Source organism: Syngnathus floridae, chromosome 2 (genome assembly GCF_059516105.1).
Source record: "Syngnathus floridae isolate MCC-2025c chromosome 2, RoL_Sflo_1.0, whole genome shotgun sequence".
NCBI lineage: Eukaryota > Metazoa > Chordata > Actinopteri > Syngnathiformes > Syngnathidae > Syngnathus > Syngnathus floridae.
Genome location: NC_142414.1, coordinates 18,001,828 through 18,017,194, shown reverse-complemented (window position 1 = coordinate 18,017,194; position 15,367 = coordinate 18,001,828). Strand labels below are relative to the sequence as shown.

At 41.7% G+C, this 15,367-nt stretch overlaps 2 protein-coding genes across 4 annotated transcripts; one reads left to right on the top strand and one right to left on the bottom strand.

Annotated features, from left to right (window-relative positions):
• Positions 1-9: 9 nt before the first annotated feature.
• mthfr (methylenetetrahydrofolate reductase (NAD(P)H)) lies at positions 10-7,053 on the bottom strand. Of its 3 annotated transcripts, XM_088398985.1 has the most exons (13): positions 6,911-7,053; positions 4,803-4,968; positions 3,120-3,381; positions 2,816-3,054; positions 2,623-2,733; positions 2,357-2,550; positions 2,032-2,282; positions 1,599-1,733; positions 1,337-1,517; positions 1,050-1,232; positions 867-968; positions 674-793; positions 10-592 (listed from the first exon to the last, which is right to left on the bottom strand). In XM_088398985.1, exons 3-13 carry the CDS (start codon positions 3,365-3,367, stop codon positions 368-370), a joined length of 1,989 nt encoding a protein of 662 aa, XP_088255111.1. In that variant the 5' UTR covers positions 3,368-3,381; positions 4,803-4,968; positions 6,911-7,053; the 3' UTR covers positions 10-367. The 3 variants fall into 3 exon arrangements, with proteins under 3 accessions (XP_088255111.1, XP_088255121.1, XP_088255131.1); XM_088398995.1 differs by lacking the exon at positions 4,803-4,968 and having other exon boundaries at positions 6,911-7,045; XM_088399005.1 differs by lacking the exons at positions 4,803-4,968; positions 6,911-7,053 and adding an exon at positions 4,263-4,469.
• On the top strand, positions 5,614-15,154 carry clcn6 (Cl-/H+ antiporter 6). The gene is made up of 23 exons (XM_088398969.1): positions 5,614-5,731; positions 6,165-6,224; positions 7,935-8,000; positions 8,285-8,350; positions 8,442-8,508; positions 8,803-8,909; positions 9,152-9,278; positions 10,044-10,111; positions 10,429-10,487; positions 10,566-10,698; positions 10,791-10,904; positions 11,082-11,248; positions 11,338-11,449; positions 11,564-11,693; positions 11,877-12,030; positions 12,106-12,262; positions 12,332-12,438; positions 12,806-12,992; positions 13,469-13,629; positions 14,112-14,268; positions 14,481-14,588; positions 14,684-14,809; positions 14,902-15,154. Exons 1-23 carry the CDS (start codon positions 5,660-5,662, stop codon positions 14,980-14,982), a joined length of 2,586 nt encoding a protein of 861 aa, XP_088255095.1. The 5' UTR covers positions 5,614-5,659; the 3' UTR covers positions 14,983-15,154.
• Positions 15,155-15,367: the final 213 nt, after the last annotated feature.

The following is a 15,367-nucleotide window of genomic DNA, read 5'->3' as shown; positions in this document are numbered from 1 at the left end:
CAAGACAAATAGTTTGTAAAACGTTTGCTAGCTTTAATAGGTAGCAAAAGTAGTGTTTGCCCACACTAGCACATGGAGTAATGACCATTAAAAACACATTTGACTGCAATTTCAAAAGTGGAGTTAAAAAGCTGAGCTCAGTAAACAGAAATTTAAAACACACAAAAAACACAGTTGGAGTAACATGGCTAAAAGAAATGACTTCATTTTTGCCTTTCTGGCTTAATTCCTAAAAGTACAAAGAAAATGAAATACTGACTGATAATAGTGTGAAGTAAACATTTCCTTTCTAACAGCAGCGTTCCAAAATAGCTTAGGGGTGCTTCTTTTCATCTTTTTATAAAAACAATACAAAAACATGCTATCATCAAAGTGATGATGACACTTGAAGGCATCTTGACTTTGAAGAAGCGTCCAGCTGTTCAAACATGTCATCGATCACCTGCCACAGGCAGTTGTCCAGCGGGAAGTCATTGTCCACCAGATTCACCAGGAAGTAGTTGTCATGAATATACTTGATGATCATCCGAGAGGGTGACTCGTCTTCGTACAGTTTGGCCCACTGTTCGATCCACAAGGCAAAGGCCTCATCCTGAACGAAATAGCAGGACACGCACGTTTCAGGCAACATGACACATTAGTGCAGTTCACACAAATGTCTGACGCAGCTCACCTTCCAGAACATAAAGCTGACCGGGTCCACAATGGTGGGCTGAACAATCTCCCTGCCGGGAAATATCCCCCACGTGACAGCATTGGGTTGCATGTCGGGAGCGTTGGTAAGGTTACGGCCCTTTGCGTACAATAAAAGGTTACGCATTGACGGAGACAAATCGGGAGGAGCACGGCTTCCTGTTCAAACTTACGTGCACGTTAACAATGTGGTAGTTGACGCGGGGTTCGTACTTCTTCAGGACTTCGAGGAGAGCGGACACATTTTCGCTGGAGGTGAAGAACTCCAGATAGGCCTGTCGGATCGAAATTATTGAGGCGACACACTAAGATGACCTAGCTAAGCGACACCGTTTCATGCAGAAAAGCGGTCGTACTTTCTGAAAGACGTAGCCGCCGGGAGGGCCCCAGCCCACTATTGGGTCTGTGGAGGGTTTGCCGTTGATGTTGGGCTGAGAGTTGATGGTGAGAACGCCTCGTCTGTTGACTTTCTCGAGTTCATCCTTCAGCAGATTGGTTTCCTGGGCCAGTGGCTCATCGTTCCATGGCAAGCACATCACCTGACAAAGAGGAACGCTTAGCACGTGAAGCATAATTACAGAGTCCTGTGATATTTCTTACTCGTCGAGGTACCACTGGCCTTGCTGCAAAGGTATCTACCTACCTTGTGCCCGTTGCAATTGGGCTGGGCTGTGATGTAGCAGGTGAAGACCTCATAGACACTCCCCTCATTCTTTAGCTCCTCTCCCCACATCTCCAGCAGGGCATCTTTGGATGACTTGCTCTTCAAGTAGAACAAGTAGTAGTCATTTAACTCGCCAAATGCTGGAGATGAGGAGTTACCCCTGGTAGGAAAATCAACGACAGATACATGACCTTTCAACTATTCAATGTTTTACTTTTCATTGAAAGCCTTAATGTCTTACCATCTGCCATTTGGGAATTCATCCCAATCCTGGGTTCTGTATATGTAGCTCTTGGGCCTGGATGCCCAGAAGATGGGTCGCACGTCCTCGACCTTTCGCTTGGGATGCGCACTCACCGCCCAGGGAAGTGGCCGTCTGACAAAGAAAACAAGCTCCTCGTTGGAAAACAGTGCAGGCTATGCAAAACTTGCGACATTTGTGTTGTGTGATAAATGTACGCATACATATGAGATGCACGTTTATGTCTGAAAAGCACTGAATAGATTATTAAGTTTGATTGATTGATTTTACAGTGGCCTTTTATTATGGGCAGCCTAACGTAAAGTACCATAAATATCTTGACTTGTCACACTATTGACACAATACACCAACACATCTTAAGGCCAATTTCTATTTTTGTCCAGTATGTTTGGCAGCCACTTGGATCCCTCACCTCGGGTCTTCTATCCACAGGCCGAGCTGCCGGAGCACTTCCATGGTGGCGACTTCTCGATTTAGGGTGTAGAAGTGCAGCCCGGGCACCTTGCCACTTTGCAGCAACACTTTGCACATCTCCACCGCTAGTTGGATTCCATAGTTGCGAATGGCCGCGTCATTGTCTTTGATGGGCTCAATGACTTCCATGATCTCCTCTGGCACCTCCAGTTTTGAGAGCTTGACAAGCTGACGCAGAGACTGGTAGCCCTGCAGGCAAACACACTTACATTATGTTGCACTTTCTAACTAAAAAGTCTGATACTAAGTAATCACCATGTTACCTGAATGGGGAAGATCCCAGGAAGGATGGGACACGTGATCCCAATTGCCCGGCAGTCATCAAGAAATTTAAGGTAGGTTTCTGCCCTAAAAAAGAGCTGCGTGATGACAAAGTTGGCTCCGGCGGCCACCTTCTCCTTCAGGTGTCGCAGATCTACCTCATAGCTTTCGGCTTCGGGGTGGCCGGTGGGGTAACCTGTGACGCAAACGAACGTTGTCAGCAATGAGTGGTGGAAATCAAGCTGCGTGGTATGTAACACCATTTTACCTGCTACACATATGTCAAAGTAGTCATCAAACTCTGATCGGATGTGTTTAACAAGGTCGCCGGCATAGTTAAAGCAACCTTCCTCGTCATCCCAGTCTGCACCCATCGGATCTATGGATTTATCACATTTTAAACAAAATACTGCAGCGTATTCCTGCAGAACCACAAGGCAAAATCAATGACTCAATGCTACCTCCTCTTAAAGCCATGATGTTTTTCAGGCCCAGGTGCTTGGCTTTGGCCAGGTAGGCCGTGATCTTGTCTTTGCCCTGGCTGCAGCACGTTAGGTGGAGGACGGTCTCCAGGCCACAATAGTTGACTGCCGTGCTGGCAATCATCATGGACGACGTCTCCTTGTCTGAACCCGGATCTCCAGCAGGATGCCACGTAATGTCGATGAAAAGTGGCCCCCCGGAGCCCATACGGTCAAATCTGAAGACACAATCCCAAACGTCAATCCGATTCGTCATATGCAAAGTGCTAAGTGACACGCGTACCTCGAAATGAGATTGACTGCACCGGGGGCTGTCCGAGGGGGAAAGAATTCTAGAGAGAACCAGTGGTCCCCGGACTCGATCCTCCTCCTCATCTTGTCCCGCAGCCTGTCTGAACGATCCGCGTCCAACACTGGCGTGGAACACCGGGAGCTCTCCTTGGAGCTCTCCCCGCCACTGGTGCCCGCACCGCTGGAGTCACTCTTGCATGACTGCCAGGTCCCATCGGCTTGTGGAACCTGGTTCACCATGATTGGAAATTACTCTAAAATAAGACAAAGGTACAGAAAGGCAGTCACATACAGGTCAAGGTTGTGAACAGCGCACAATGACTATGCTCTACTTACTGTTTTTCAATTGATTGTTTTCAGTGGTCGAAAGTAGAATTTTAAGATATTATGTCTGTATTTTGATTGAGTATTTTTCTGACTACTTTTTACTTTTATGCCCTGCACTTGAGAAAATATTTGAATATTTCTGTACATTCTATTACATTCTTTCTCAAAATAAATTGGTTACTCTTACAGACCTTTGCAGAAAAGACATTAATAGAGCAAAGTCAACTGTGGTTGGGATCTTGATTAATTGAAATCTTGGGTGGAGAATTAAAAACAAATACATAAATAAGATAAAAGCAGTGGAATGGAGGATAATGAACCAGGGATCATTAATGACACACCAGAGCCGGTAAATCAAGATTCCCAAAACGACGACGACCTTATTAAGGGGATTTATTTGATGTTGGTCCCGAGAGTGATTCAAGTTTTGTTTTAAAACCACCAGCTTCTGAAATGAAAAAAATCTCAGTTGTAATCTTATGAAACGCAGTTAAAAATAATTTTTGCAGTTATCAATAGCATATTGACACTCATATGAACACTATGCAAGTTTTTTGTTGTTTGAAGTTATCAAAATTGGTATTTCTTGGCATGGCGCATTTTTTACTTTTACTTAGGAAAAGGGGGTTAACCGTTTTTTCTAATTTTGTTTTTCTACTTTTATTTGTCTTTTTTAAAACGAGAATGAGTATTTCTACAAGTAACGTGTGGAAGTACTTTCTCTGATCGTTTTATATTTTATACCCAAGAAGCATCTTTCCTCCAAATATCGTTTCGGTTTTGACTTCAGCGTGCTGTTTCGACTTACATCCAAACCCGTGTAGGTACGAAACTCCATCGTAAACAGAAGACCTCCGACCGTATTTAACCCCATCCCAACTTTCGTTTTCAAAACAGCAAAGTGTAACGAAACAAATTGAAAAGCAAATATTAGCGAGTAACAAACGCAGACTGATCTTTTTTTTAATACGAAACACGAGCAAGCATTCCAACTCCAAATTCCGCCCGTCTGCGTTCGTTAGCTTCTTTGTAACGGAGGGTGGAGATAAATTACGAACGGAGAGAGACAGGATCATTATTTAGGCACTCGGTTGGGCGCATAACACCGTGGACCATTACCTAGTTGCAACGGGAGACGTAATTAAAGTTTATTTGAATGTGTTAGCTAGTTGCAACGGGAGACATAATTAAAGTTTATTTGAATGTGTTAGCAGCAGCTCCTAGTGGAGCAGAGCTAGCAACCTGACACCACTGAGCGTGAACATAAAAATAATTCCACGTGCTATACCATTTTACAGGCTAAGCCTAGCATATTATAAAAGCGTAAGTCAAAGTGGTTAGTTCTCACTTTTTTTTCCAGTCGCACCGCTTTGAATCGCCGGTGTTCCAGGATTGCCACAAAATTAGTGGGTGGGCAAAAGCGGCGACAGCGTGGAGGTACGGAGGTAGTCCAATCTATGACATGAGTTGTCCACCAGGTGACGCTGTAGGCTTGACGACGCATTCATGTTCTTCTGGTAAAGTCGGAAATGGACGCAAACGTTTAGACGAGGTCAATTTAAGTTCACTTGTTTTTGTATTGCATTTGTATTTTTTACTTGTATTTTATACCCTTAAACTTCTGTGAATAAAATAAAATGGAAAGTTCAGAGCATCAGTGACCCTATGCTCTATATTGATAATTCTTAGAGCCACATTTTCCATTTAAGTATAAAAGAATCCCAAATGTTTTGATAGAGTAACAGCTCTCCATTTTTAATATAAGTTATCTACTTAATAGGTACATTTGTGGACAGTTTCTTCATCGAATTGATAAAGGCTAACGATATTTTATTCAAATCACGGTTAATTATTACATAATAGAGTAATGATTTGATCATGTTTTCTTTAATACGTTTGGAAACTGTTATTGACATATATTTTTTCAATCATTTAATGGAATATTAATATAATTAATTGATTTTGCCACTTTTAGTCCTCCCCATAATGTAAGTGTGCCCCCCCCCACCCCACACGGATCATAGGAAAACTAGATTTTACTGATGGTTCATGTCTTTTTGACATGAACACAACTTTTTTTTTCTTTTTAAATAGGCTCGTTTTAGTGCAAATCGTCCATACGATACACACAACGAGCCCCCGTCTTTTCTGATATTTTCAGCGTTTTCCTGTAGGCATTGAACGCATCATGACACAACAACGAAGATGGCGTGTTGTGGGAACTGTTTCGGGTGTAGTCGTTGTAATGAAGAGGAGACGCGCACGCCAGAGGAGCTGGTAGGGTGATGCAATTCTGTAGCACTGTGGGTGTATATTCACATTTTTCTCATTTGACTTGTATGCTTTCAAATTAGTCCAAACTCTGTGTTGAGATGAGTTGTTCGCTGCAGCTCAATGCTTCCCCAATGTGTTATTACCATCCAATATAACTTAAGTAATCAGCCTCAACGATCGTAGTCATTTGGTTGCAGAGTAATTTTGCCAAGTTGCAAAACTGTTTTCACAATTACCCAGTACTGAATTCATCACGGTTCAAAGAACGCGGTCATTGTGCAGCATCATTGGGTGGGTGCTGAAAAGGCAGGCAGATTGATGCGTTTGTGTGCACGTTGTTAAATTCATGCTTATCTTATACAAGTGACAGCCGCATCGGTCAAAATATTAAACCCTCCTCCCCCCAAAAAAACAATATATTTTGCTGTTGTTGCAGACAATTCTTGGAGAGACTCGAGATGAAGAAGATGAGATTCTGCCAAGGAAGGACTATGAGGTAAAATAATGAAAACCATTAGGTTTAGTTTAAAAGTTGTCAAACGCACCTCTTCCAATAAGGTGCCCCCGGCTTCCCGGTAACGGGTTTGTCTTAGCCGGGTTCGGAGATTCGTCCGTAATCTAACCACCCGAGTTAAATTAACTCCACCGGAATCAATCTAATTTCTGTACGACGCCAATCCCTCTCAAGTCACCCGAAGCTCGAGCCAAGTAACTCAATTCGAGGCAAGACTTCGAAGTGACCGCATCGTATTGATGGCTCCCCGCTACTGTTTGAAGTTCTTATTATGTTACGGATATTTTTAGATGTCTTTGTTAAGACCTCAGGGATTCGTTTGTATAGCGCACCCAAGCACTAGTTTTGCCGAAGTAAATGTTGATATGGGTCCGTTCTACTTGGTCACTCAAGCAGCGAGCCGACCAACTTGTTTATTCGAAAGCGAATCGAATTAATAAAAGTGTGACAATAATAGCATTTCAGAAGAAATTTATTTTAGAAGTAAGATCGAATTGATCACTCGACTTTGCTTCCACCAAAAATTAATTAATTTAAGCAAAGTCGAGTGATCAATTCGATCTTACTTCTAAAATCCAATTTAGAGAAACAGGCTGGCCTCGAGGGGACCGGCGACCCGATGGCAATCCCCCCCCCTCGCTAAAATACAGAAAAGTCGTTCCCCTCACCTAGTTCCTCCTGCAAAGTTGTTAAGTTAATTTCAGACCAGCGATCCTGCGTCTCACACAAAGATCCCGGGACTTTGGAAAAAATCTTGAAACTCCCTCGGGCTTCTTCACGTATGAGCGCTCTTTGGGGGAAAAAACCCCGTAGCTGCCCCTGCAGGACTTTTTATAGACTTGTCTGGTACCTATATCCTCTCTATAGGGTAAGACCGCCTAGTTTCCCACGCCCTTATAGGATTTGGTCAGTTTTTTCCCACGTCCCTATAGGGGTAAGACTTGGTCAGTTTTCCCACGCTCGTACACCTGCTGCCTTCCAGCAGCTGTTTCCGCCCTGACCACGCATTACTTTCCACCAAATGTACAGCTAGCCCCCGGTAAAACCTTTCACTTCCTCTTTTCTTCACTTCCAGTTTCATGGGAATAATTTTTTAAAGTTACCCTTCAATTAACTCTGAAATAAAAATCCAAACCTTTGATCTATTTCTTTAAACAATTTATGTCACGCCACTATTCTCATCGTGACGGGTCCCTTGATCGAATTGACTAACAATACTGCTTTAAGCTGTTACAGAATACATTTTTAGCCAAGAAAAGAAATCAAAAAGTAAAAATCACATTTGTGCTTCTCCAAACAATTTATGTCACGACACTATTCTCATAGTGACGGACGGGTTCCTTGATCGAATTGACTAGCAATATTGCTTTAAGCTGTTACAGAATACATTTTTAGCCAAGCAAAGAAATCAAAAAGTAAAAATCACATTTGTGCGTCCATGCGTGACTCACAATCCGACACCGTGTTCCTGTTTTATTTCTATTTTAACTTGCTTAGCTTATTTTGGCCCCTTTTTTGGTCTCATGTTTCGGTCTGGCGTCATCTTTTGGACAAATTTGGAATTTCAGCTCTGCCAATTTATTCCTGTGAACAATCCATATTTTACCATTTGCACCATCTCTTCCCTCCATGTTACATGACAAAGTGCAGTTTATGTGTCATCATCTGAGAGTAACCTTTTTGATCAAACAGAGTCTGGATTATGACCGATGTGTCAGTGAACCCTATGTGGAAGTTTTGGAGGGGATGGACAACAAGGTAAGCAAAGATAGCATAGACGTGACGGGTGTTTATGTACATGTGTTCTAAATCAGAGGATTTATCCATTTATTATAAAATCATATTGCTGAAATCAGATTTAATATCGGTGTCGTGTCACACAGATGGGAATTGCTCAGGAGCTCGCAAAATATTTTAAAGGGAAATTTGCATCATGTGTGCATTCGACCTGCACAATTCTGATTTTCATGTTACTTAACAATAAGGTACAGTATTGTGATTATAATGAGAAATGACAGTATGTGTTTTTTTTCCCCCAACAGAAAGCAAAAAAGTATGAAGCGCTGCGATGGGTGATGGTGTTTGCGATTGGAGCATCTGTTGGATTGGTATGTACTTCCCGAGTTTCCTCCTCTTCTTTCTGCTTTTAAACATAGGCCTGATTACTCTCAAATGTTTCCATCCTCTCTTTTCTTTTAGCTGGGGCTATTTGTGGATTACTTTGTACGCTTCTTCACCAAACTCAAGTTTACTTTGGTTGGTTATTGTATCCTTTAGAAAGCCTGCAATTTCCTCTTCAGCACCCATTGAATTTCAGAAGTGATTTTGCGTTTCGCATTACTCAGAATTTACCATGTGATGGCTACTGTCAATTTAATTTGTGATTTTTTTTTCACTTTCTGGTAATCAATCTACATGTTGTAGTTTTCACATGCTGTTGTTATCACAAATAGTGTCATCAATGTTCATTCTTCCAGCCAGGACAACTAGTGGTTGTGTCTGACACACGTTGTGCCAATCACAGCATGGAAGTCTTTGTACCTTAATTTGAAGTCTTCAGCTGTCGAGGAGTGCAGTGAGAAAGGCTGCCTCCCTCTGTCACTACTGGAGCTCCTGGCATTCAACATGACCTTCATCTTTATTGCCAGTGTGCTCGTCCTCATCGAGGTGAGAAAGTGCACTTCTGCAACATGCCGGATATAGATTTGCTGACCTTGCATGTTTTAGTTTTTGCAGTGTTATAGCTTTTGGTCTATTAACAATTACTTTGCTTTGTTGGACTGGTCAAATGTTGAGAAAGAAAAATTGTCAATATATGTAAAATAGCCGTTTTGGAATAGTTAGTGCAACCTACCATGTAGCTTTACATTCTAATAGTAATCGAATATCGAATCTCTGTTGTTTTTCAGCCCTTAGCTGCAGGCTCGGGGATTCCCGAAATCAAAAGTTACTTGAACGGAGTGAAGATCCCTGGCATCGTCCGGCTACAAACATTTCTCTGCAAAGCTGTTGGAGTTCTGTTTAGTGTCGCTGGAGGTAAACTGTGATGATGAATTTGTTGCTTTTCAATGCTATTACACGTATCAAGTCATAAGGGAAATGCATGAGGGTATTTTTCATTTGAATGAGTTGTTGATGTGCTTGAAATGTCAAACTCATCTTCCGAAGATGTTCTTCCGCCTTAACTAAAACCAAATTCTTGTGGGATAAAACAGACCAAGGGAAATAACATATTTTTCCACGTGCTTTTGGGAGATGTTATCAAAAAAATTGAAGCAGGCATAAAGTTATTTTTCTTATATAAAAGCTTTTATCTTTCCACATAAACAGATTGACATACTGTATTAGAGATGGATGTCACATGTCACACATGTGGTATTTGTCACTAATTCCTACAGCTCTCCTAAAGTTGCTCTACTTTCCTTTTTTTCTCTTTGCCTCTTATCATGGCGCTCGTCCAACTTTACTTGTCTCACTTGTGAGCCTGAACAGGATTGAGCAGTATAGAAAATTGATAGATGGATATCCTGTTCTTGTAAATGCAAATTCCACAAGATTATCTTAACTTTGTTGGGGGTAAATATTGAAATAACTACTTATCTTTACTTGCCACAGTTAGAAGATAACACTAGTTTAGTTCCCATCTCACAAGGCTTTTATATTTTTTTCCTCTGCAGAATTGCACAGTTATCATTTCACATACTTGATTTAGTTACATTTAGCATGTTGAGATTATCGCCCCAGGTTTGACACAAAGTTTCCATTTGTTTAAGTTTGACTTTTTCCGTTGTGTCCTTTCAGGTCTTTTTGTAGGCAAAGAAGGTCCGATGATACACAGCGGAGCCATTGTAGGAGCTGGCCTTCCTCAGGTACATAAAGTCAATATTTACAATCTTACAAATAGTTAAAGTCAATATTTAAATCAATATTTACGAGTGTTTAACTATTGTTAGACATTTAAGATTTGGTGTTACAGTGTTGTTAACAATAGAAACAAAAATATGTCCTGGTAGAAATTCACTTTAGTGAGGAACAAGAGCATCTAAAATCTTACTGTGACATTACTGTGACAAAACTATCACATGTCTCGCTTTGAAAATGGATCCTGTCTTTCTTTTTTTTTAAGTTGTTGCTTTGACTGTCGTTCTGGTTTGAGTGCTGCTATCAAATCTATTGTGCTTCTCAGTTTCAGAGCATCACTTTTAAGAGAATCAAATTCAATTTTCCCTTCTTCCGGAGTGACAGGTACGATTACGATGCACAATCTTATAGCACTGTCCATTTTGTTAGTGCCTACAAAATGTCATTTTTGTCCTTCATTAGGGACAAGCGAGACTTTGTGTCAGCTGGTGCTGCTGCCGGAGTAGCCGCTGCCTTTGGCGCTCCCATCGGGGGGACCCTGTTCAGCCTGGAGGAGGGCTCCTCTTTCTGGAACCAGGCCCTCACCTGGAAAGTGGTAGGTCCTGCGCTACCCACATTGAAATATATATATTTTTAAAATACAGCTGGTAAATAGGAGTACTACTTCTTTAAAATGTTGTCTTCCAGCTCTTTTGCTCAATGTCTGCTACGTTCACCCTCAACTTTTTCCGTTCGGGGATCAACTTCAACAAGTGGGGCTCCTTTCAGCTGCCTGGCCTGCTCAACTTTGGAGAGTTTAAGGTAAGAATGTATAACTCGCTAAATAGTCCCTAATTCAATTTTTCAAGGCGATGCAAGAGCGACTTGCGGTTTACAAGTTCAAACTAAATGATATTAGCACGTACATCACTGTACTGCTGTTATTTTAATGTGAAGAAAATAAAATTCTACCAGATTCAAATCCATCTTACTCGCCAGTGTTCAGATGGAGACAAAAACTGCCACTTGTGGACTGCAGTGGACCTGGCCTTCTTTGTCTTGATGGGGATCGTGGGTGGGCTGCTGGGAGCGCTCTTCAACTGCATGAACAAAAACCTCGCCAAGTATCGCATGAGACACATCCAACCGAAGGCCAGATTTATCAGGTAACGCCTTTCCACACGGGACTCCATCTTTTCCAAAGGATGCCTTTTTATTGAAGCATGTTGTTACCGCGGTTTCTTTGTACTCATAGGGTTTTAGAGAGCCTACTCGTTGCCATGGTGACAACAGTGGTGGTTTTTGCCGCGTCCATGTTGTTGGGCGAATGCAGGGACTTGTACTCTCCTCCAACACATAACACCACAGTAAGCAGCTTCTCGTTTCTCTAACTTTATCTTCATTTATTTGAACGTCGCTAAAAATGACAACGCAATCTTTATGGCTGGGGGTTTTTCTCCTATGAACTCATTTTCTTTTAGCTTTCTGTCGGTGAGGACATCAACTCAACCATCCGCCAGTACTTCTGCTCCAACAAGACGTATAACGACATGGCCACGTTGTTTTTCAACCCGCAGGAGGCTGCCATCCACCAGCTTTTCCACCAGGATGGTGAGATGGGAACTTGGGAACACTGAGGCCAAACGCAAATCATTTTCATTTTGATAAAGCATTACTGAATCGTAGTCAGTGATTCCGTATTAGAAACATGTTCCTCCATTTTTTCGTTACTGTAACAGCTAATCTAACGCGTTACTTTTCTCAGTGTTGTTTGCTTTCCGTCTAATCATTCAGGTACTTTCAGCCCGGTGACTCTGTCGGTGTTCTTTCTGCTTTACTTCCTGTTGGCCTGTTGGACCTACGGCGTGTCAGTACCCAGCGGTCTCTTTGTCCCGTCACTGCTATGCGGGGCCGCCTTTGGACGATTGGTTGCCAACATCCTTAAAGTGTAAATATAAAATGTCTTTCTCATGCCACTGACGACCTCGATTCTGATTGCCGTGATTGTTTCTATCAATGGCAGGAAACTGGGAATGGACATCTACGCCGGTACCTTTGCTCTCATTGGAGCTGCTGCATTCCTCGGAGGCGTTGTCAGAATGACCATCAGCCTTACTGTCATCCTCATTGAATCCACCAATGAAATCACATATGGACTCCCTATTATGATCACCCTCATGGTATGCAATATTCAGAAAGTACACACATTTTCTCTTGGATGTCATTCTTCCTCTCTTTATCTTTACCAGGTTGCAAAATGGACCGGGGATTTATTCAACAAGGGCATCTATGACATTCACATCCAGCTGAGAGGAGTTCCACTTCTGGAGTGGGAGACTGAGGTTGAGCTGGACAAGTAAGTTGTTTTCAATAAAGCGATTTCTTCACCACTTCACCAATTTATGGTATCATTTCATCAAAGAGATTAGTGAAATTGTTTTTGAAACTAGTTATTCACCAATATCCCCACTAGGTGTCGCAAACATTCTACAACTGCAGAAAATTGTTTAGTTGTAATTCAACAGCAAACAATAACATTGAATAAAAATGTATTAATAGCGCATTTCTAAAATCGAATCTAAAAAAACAGTAGATTAACTATTCAACCAACATCTTAACAACTGTTCAATACAATAAAGGTAAATTGAGTAGAAATGATGAAAACTGTCAAAACCATAAATGCATATCCTGAGTGCTTGTTTCTGTTGCCACATCCACCTCAGGCTCACCGCCAGCGATATAATGGAGCCCAACTTGACCTACGTGTACCCCCACACCCGGGTGCAATCTCTAGTCAGCATCCTGCGCACCACCATTTACCACGCCTTCCCCGTGGTCACTGAAAACCGCCCAAACGAGCAGGACTTCATGAAGGGCAACATCCTCGTCAGCAACAACATCCACTTCAAGGTACTTCCTGTTGAACTTAGGCAATTCTGATATTCCGAATAAAGATGAAGCATGCATATAAATTAGGTAATCATAATCCAGCACTGTTAATAAAGTGCTCTGCACCAACCTTTTGTTTTTATACGATACATTGTTAGTTTTGGGGGATCATATTTCATTCAACATACATGTTTCTATCCACATTTGGAACAGGCCTGGTTTCAGTGTGAAGATGTGCAATTTCAAGTGTTTCTGTTTTCTACGCTGCCTTAATGCTTTTCCGAATTTTGACTCTCAAACACGACTGTTAAATAAGACTGCAATGTCAACAAGAAGTTGGGGAAAAATAATAAAAATATGTCGAGCGATTTTTCATAATGGCTCTAATTGAAACATCTCCAGTAGGGCAGTATTAATTGTACGTCATTGGAATAAATGTATGAGTTTAATCAATAGGATGGTCAATGAAGTTCTGCCCTCATCTGTCTGCCATGTAGAAATCCAGCGTTGTATCACGCGCAAGTGAGCAAAGACGGCGCTGCCAATCCATGAAGTCGTACCCCTCCAGTGAACTCAGAAACGTTTGTGATGAGCAACGAGCTGCTGTGGAGCCAGCGGAGGAGGGGGAAGACCTCCTGCAGCAGATGTTGGAGAGGAGGTAGGACACCATTTTACCTTTGAAAATGTAAATCATTACACACAAAAAGTTGGATATTAGGCTTCCTGGTGCAATCTGAAATGCACTATAATTTTTAGACCACAGTATTAGCACATTTGCAGCACCAGCACCAGGTAGGTATTAGTGGTGGTGCTCCAGAGAACTTTAGATCTTATTTGACAGGCAAGACATTTTGTGTAACCTCAGTCACTCTGAATCCCATTCTACTGCACTGTCCTATGGTGTTCCACAGGGTTCAATTTTGGGGCCCCTTCTGTTTTTATTGCATTGGCTGACCTTGAGAAAACCATATATGCAATTTTTTAGAATATTAAATGCTGGAGAGCTTAACTGCGACTAGACATATTGCTGGTGGTGCTATAGTTCCATTCCCCGAATCCTTATTTACTTACATATACTTATTGTTGTGTTTCAATTGTTTCAATATATTGCTAACACTAATAACTGTGTGTCATGTTCAGGCATATGCCCTACCCCAACTTGTGCCCAGACCAGTCCCCCAGTGAGGAGTGGACAATGGAGGAGCGTTTTAGGCCGCTCACCTTCCACGGCCTCATTCTGCGCTCTCAGCTGGTCAATCTGCTCATGAGAGGCGTGTGTTATGCTGAGAATCAGCCGGTCAGTGGCACAAATGTTCACACATCAAGAATCTGTTGAAATGCAAAGCATCCATGATATGTGGTCATCCCTAACCACGCGTTCCATGTATTATGCATCCGTTGGGTTTTCCAAGTTAAATCTGAACCGCATTCTGAAATCCTGCAATTACTTCTTTCTCAACCAGGACAATGCTGTGGTCTTTCTTATAATTAAATGCCATGTCTTGTCAGAGTGCCACGCAACCCAGATTGACATATGCAGAGATGACTGAAGATTATCCCCGTTTCCCTGATATCCACGACTTGGACCTGACCCAGCTTAGTCCCCGCATGATTGTGGTATAGCCCGTTCGGCCAAAGACCATCTTCAAAAATGGTTATATTAAATAATAGTGTTGATTTAACAAAGCATCAAATGTTCTCAATTTTTACAGGACATCACTCCTTACATGAACCCGTGTCCCTATACTGTGTCACCAAACACCCGCATCTCCCAAGTATTCAACCTGTTCCGAACAATGGGACTACGGCATTTACCCGTGGTCAACGCCGTAGGAGAAGTAAGTCGTAATCTGTTGTTGTTACTGAAGTATTAAGCCTTTGTCTTCTTTGCACTAACTTGTGTATTTTGTGTATCTTCCTTCTAATTCAGATTGTTGGGATCATCACGAGACATAATTTGACTCATGAATTCCTTGTGGCCAAACTGCGACAGCACTACATCACAATTTGATTGGACCAGTTTCATTTCGCATCCTTAACTGACCACCATTCCATGCTTGTTGATGTAAATTATGTTCTATTTTTTTAATCCCTATTGTGTTTTAACTACTGTATATGTTTGTAAACCACTTTTATTATATTGTCTTATTGCTTTGCATTATTAAAGCTGTTAAAATGCTGCATTTGTGAGCTGACTCCTGTTTTTGCTATGATATATATATATGAGATATGATATATGATACAAACACCTTTTGTGGTTTAGCGAACATTTATCGCCTATTTTATTTTAGATCAAAAGATGGACTATCTTATGTAAAATGTCATTTTCTAATTTCTATACTAATTATTTTGGGGGGGTTAACAAACACAAATAATTTTCCCAAAAACACTTATAA

What these genes read in the sequence shown, in the direction of transcription:
- mthfr (XM_088398985.1), bottom strand. Translation starts at nt 3,367, where the DNA reads ATGGTGAACCAGGTTCCACAAGCCGATGGGACCTGGCAGTCATGCAAG. An exon ending in CTGGGATCTTCCCCATTCAG is followed by an intron (nt 2,283 to 2,356) that starts GTAACATGGTGA and finishes GTTTGCCTGCAG; the next exon opens with GGCTACCAGTCTCTGCGTCA. An exon ending in GAATTCCCAAATGGCAGATG is followed by an intron (nt 1,518 to 1,598) that starts GTAAGACATTAA and finishes TTTTCCTACCAG; the next exon opens with GGGTAACTCCTCATCTCCAG.
- clcn6 (XM_088398969.1), top strand. Translation starts at nt 5,660, where the DNA reads ATGGCGTGTTGTGGGAACTGTTTCGGGTGTAGTCGTTGTAATGAAGAG. An exon ending in TTGGAGCATCTGTTGGATTG is followed by an intron (nt 8,351 to 8,441) that starts GTATGTACTTCC and finishes CTTTTCTTTTAG; the next exon opens with CTGGGGCTATTTGTGGATTA. An exon ending in CAGCAGATGTTGGAGAGGAG is followed by an intron (nt 13,630 to 14,111) that starts GTAGGACACCAT and finishes TGTCATGTTCAG; the next exon opens with GCATATGCCCTACCCCAACT.